Source organism: Austrofundulus limnaeus, unplaced genomic scaffold, assembly GCF_001266775.1.
Source record: "Austrofundulus limnaeus strain Quisiro unplaced genomic scaffold, Austrofundulus_limnaeus-1.0 Scaffold114, whole genome shotgun sequence".
NCBI lineage: Eukaryota > Metazoa > Chordata > Actinopteri > Cyprinodontiformes > Rivulidae > Austrofundulus > Austrofundulus limnaeus.
This window is the reverse complement of record NW_013952516.1, coordinates 1,189,881-1,193,762: the sequence shown is the minus strand read 5'-3', so window position 1 is coordinate 1,193,762 and position 3,882 is coordinate 1,189,881. Positions and strand designations below refer to the sequence as shown.

The 3,882-nt window shown below is 39.2% G+C and overlaps 1 protein-coding gene across 1 annotated transcript in view; it reads left to right on the top strand.

Annotated features, from left to right (window-relative positions):
• Nucleotides 1–3,021: 3,021 nt before the first annotated feature.
• The window catches only part of LOC106521731 (transforming acidic coiled-coil-containing protein 1), a gene marked incomplete in the record, with an annotated part of 14,730 nt that continues 13,869 nt past the window's right edge, over nucleotides 3,022–3,882 (top strand). Inside the window, 1 exon segment of the mRNA XM_014014425.1 lies at nucleotides 3,022–3,589. Coding sequence (XP_013869879.1) covers nucleotides 3,486–3,589 — 104 coding nt within the window.

Sequence of the window (3,882 nt, the reverse complement as noted above, 5' to 3'; positions counted from 1 at the left end):
TACACCTGCAGTCAGTTCTGGATTTGTTTATATTTATGGAATATTTTGACATTTACTCAACGTCCTGCACTTTTGGGTTCACCTCACCAAACACTACAAACTTAGCTTAGCATTATCTACTAGTCTGTTAGTCTTGCAGTAAGGTGAARTGAAGAACACACAATTACTTGCATGTCAAATATAATTTATATAACATAAGTCAGTTTAAATAAATAAGTTTTTTCAGTTCGATGGTTGGGGTGCTTTTACCGTTAAATTGAGCTCTTGGCAGGTTGAAGGGAGAGTTTAAACCTGGGCTTTTTGCAGTTCTGAAGTAGGGCTGTGCAGTGACGGTGCTTAATATTGCAATGACGATATTACTTGTGACAAATGAACAAATGCACAAGTATGTTGATGTCTTTCTGCTCAGGGTTCAAAACAAACAAACAAACAAAAAAAAAACAATCCTTTCCATTCCAGCATGATTTATTTTTTTAAATATAAAGAGATCTAATTGGCCAGATACGTGAAGAGCTCCATTTGATTGGTGAAATACTTCAAGTTTTCATCTAAGTGACAAAATGCGTAAATGCAAACTTTTGAACCATCCTTTTATTGCAGTTTATGCAGTTTTTTTTTGTGATATGCATATTGCACAGGCTGTTATCACAATGATGATAAATTTTCAATATACCGTGCTGCGCTAATCTGAAGTAGCTTTTGTGGTTCATTTATGTCTATTGACCTATTTGGAAAGGCCAAAATATCAGAGACTATTAGAATTATTATGGTCCTTCAGTTGGAAAAATATTCAATTTGAAAGTAAGGTTCAGGATTAGAAGTATTTGAGAATAAACATTTGACATATTTTGCTGATTTTCCTCTGTGTTCACACTTTGATCTTTATTAAAAGTACCATATCCCACTCTGTTGTGGCTCTGACATGTTTACCATGGCTGGTTTTATTCTTAGCTCACAACCACATGTGCTGCCATCAGTCAGGATCTAATTGAAGGCTAAGGATGTGCATTCCTGTTGGATTAGCTGATTAAGTGCATCAGATAGTCAGAGGCAAGTGTATCTAAAGAAATATTGTAGGTATGTTTGTTTTCTATATTAGTCACTGTTTGTGTGCAGAGATAGCAGCCTTGGTTTATTTATAGATGCGGGTGTGATTTTTCTTATTTATTTTATTACTGCTCGCACTAAACTTCGGTGTAAGGATATATATATATANCACACACACACACACACACACACACACACACACAGAGAGAGAGATAAAATCACTAAAATAAATATATTCTTTAGATTAGCACCATAAAAAACAAATTTTAAGTCAAAATAGTTACTGTCCTGTACGTAGGTGTGTATGTGCTCCATCCTTCCTGTTTTTTTAAAGTTGGCAAACACAGAGGATGTAACTGTGTAAGCCTGTTTGTGTAAGTGCCTCTGTGTGTGACAGAGGTCTGAGGCATTTGGGAAATAATTGCTAAAATCTGGGGAATGAGAGGCCACACTTTCCAAAGTTTCTTTTTGGTTCATTTACAGTTTCTAAGTAACCATCCAAAAACTGCAGCCACTGGGGCCATCAATGGGGTGTGTGTGTGTGTGTGTGTGTGTGTGTGTGTGTGTGTGTGTATATATATATATATATATATATGTATGTATTTCCACTTCTTTGTTAATTAGTGTCTTTACTAATAAGAATGTCAGACATTTTTATATGTTAAAACACAACATGTGTGCCAGTTTACAGGAATCCAGTTTACAGTTTCAAGGTGTGTCTGTGAAAGCGGTTGGGTTTCCCTTATCTATTAAGTAGCATTGTTGGCTCCTAGCCAACATCTTTTGTTTCCTTTGGTAGCAGGTTTTTTATATACAAGTTTGAGATTTTAACCTTATCCCAACACTCACCTTCTTTCGCTTTAGAATCCAAAAATATTTTTATCATCCTCATTTTCCTGTTTGGTTATTTTCAATGCTCTTTTTAATTGATGCTTATTTGTGCAGATCTTTGTCTCACTGAATGATCAAACAGAGCAACTTTTTTCCTCCCCGTGTTCACTAGTGTGTAGCATTGTTAGTGTGGTGAAGCATGCCTTTTCCTCTATCTGCCCACATGTGTCTGTGTGGACTGGAGCCACGTGAGGTATTATATCTGCATTTTACTCGTGAAAAATAAAAAGAGAAATGTCTTCATGTTTTAGCTGCGTTCACCTCGTCACATAATCCTGCTCCTCCTCCTCGTGAGAGATTAGTCACGCTCTGTGTGTTTTTAAAAGAACGGACCAACGGGCCTGGATGCTCTGCGTTTGTGGGAAAAGAGTTGAATCAATATAAAAGCTTGGTCTTAGAGTTACATAAGCCAGTAATGACACGTGTGAGCAGGGATGAAAGCTTTTTTTTTTCTAAATCCATTTTTAAATTTTTCTCCTGCGAGATGGATCACTGCGTCATTACAGCCGAATCTGGGCGGGTTGKATCGATCTGTCCTAGTCTGGCCTGGATATTTTTAGTGAACAGCAGATCCTCAGTTGATTTGATTACACCTCATGACTTTATTGGATCATCCCAGACTAAAGCATTCGTTGTTTAGCTTTCTCTTGTTCTTCCAGAGAAAAGAAGCAGACAGTAAYTGCTCACTTGTGAAGAAGCTGCCAGCTGTCTCTGTTGCCAAGTAAACAAGCTATTATCATGTTGGATTACCCTTAAAATACCTTAGAAATTGACGTGAAACACAAGTGTCTTAAAAACAACAAATTTGTAGATTGCAAGAAGACAATGCCTTAAAGATAGAAAGTTAAACTTTACAGTACACTAGGGGCTTTAAAGTAGAAGGCATACTTTTAAAAATGTTAGATTTTGCAGTAATTCAGGCTTTCTTAGATCATAAAATATTACTGTACACCTCCACATTTCCTCCCCTTTCTCTGATTTCTTTTCCATCTGTTTTTCTGGAAACAAACATCTGGTAGTCTTTCTCTCCCWTAAACCAGACTGTTCTTTCATCCTAAAGCACAAACTGTTCCCACCTAACGATTGTCGAACCCCTGAGCATATCTGGGACTGGGAGAGGAAAAGCGACCAACTTACAGAGAGCAGAGCAAACTGATGTGCATTAACCGGCTGATCGTCCACCCAGACAGAGAGCAGGGAGGGAGCAGGAGGGGAGGAGCGACYACTGATGCTTCAGTAATCTGCAGCGTGTGAGTCAGAGCTGTGAAGAGCAAAGCGGCGACAGGAGCAGCTGCAGCACACCRAGACACGTTTCTCTCGCACGAGCTTCAAAAACGCAGCAGAGCAGGATGGGAAAGAAAAGCAGTTAGGTAAGAAGAGGAAGAGAGACGGCCATAAAGAAAACAATTCAGGAGACGGGTCAACATTCCCTTTAACTTGCAGCTGAAAGGCTCTTTTTTAAGCTGTGGGAAGCGGTATAAACAGATCCAGAGAGGAGGGAAGTTTACCATCCTTCTCTTAGACGTGGCCTTGGACGGGCTRCAGAAATGTCCTGGTTGTCTCCGGTCCAGTGGGCCAAATGGACGTGGTCAGCAGTGACTGGAGGTCCAGGAGATGATGGGCAGTCCAGAACAGAGGATGACAAAGACAAGTAAGAGAGCTTGGATACTGTGTGTGTGTGTGTGTGTGTGTGTGTGTGTGTGTGTGTGTAATTGAACACAAAAAATTATCTGCTTTTGTAAAATCAATCAGTGCAGAAAGAAAAGCTTTTTGGTGCCTCCTGGATAGATAAACATTGGTTGTAAATGTGGGTGTTATGATGAATAAATTCCCATGAATCACTCTGACAGGTGGAACACACACACACACACACACACGTTTGCACAGCTATCTAATTGGGGACATTCCATTGACTTCCATTATATTTCTACAGCCTACCCTGAC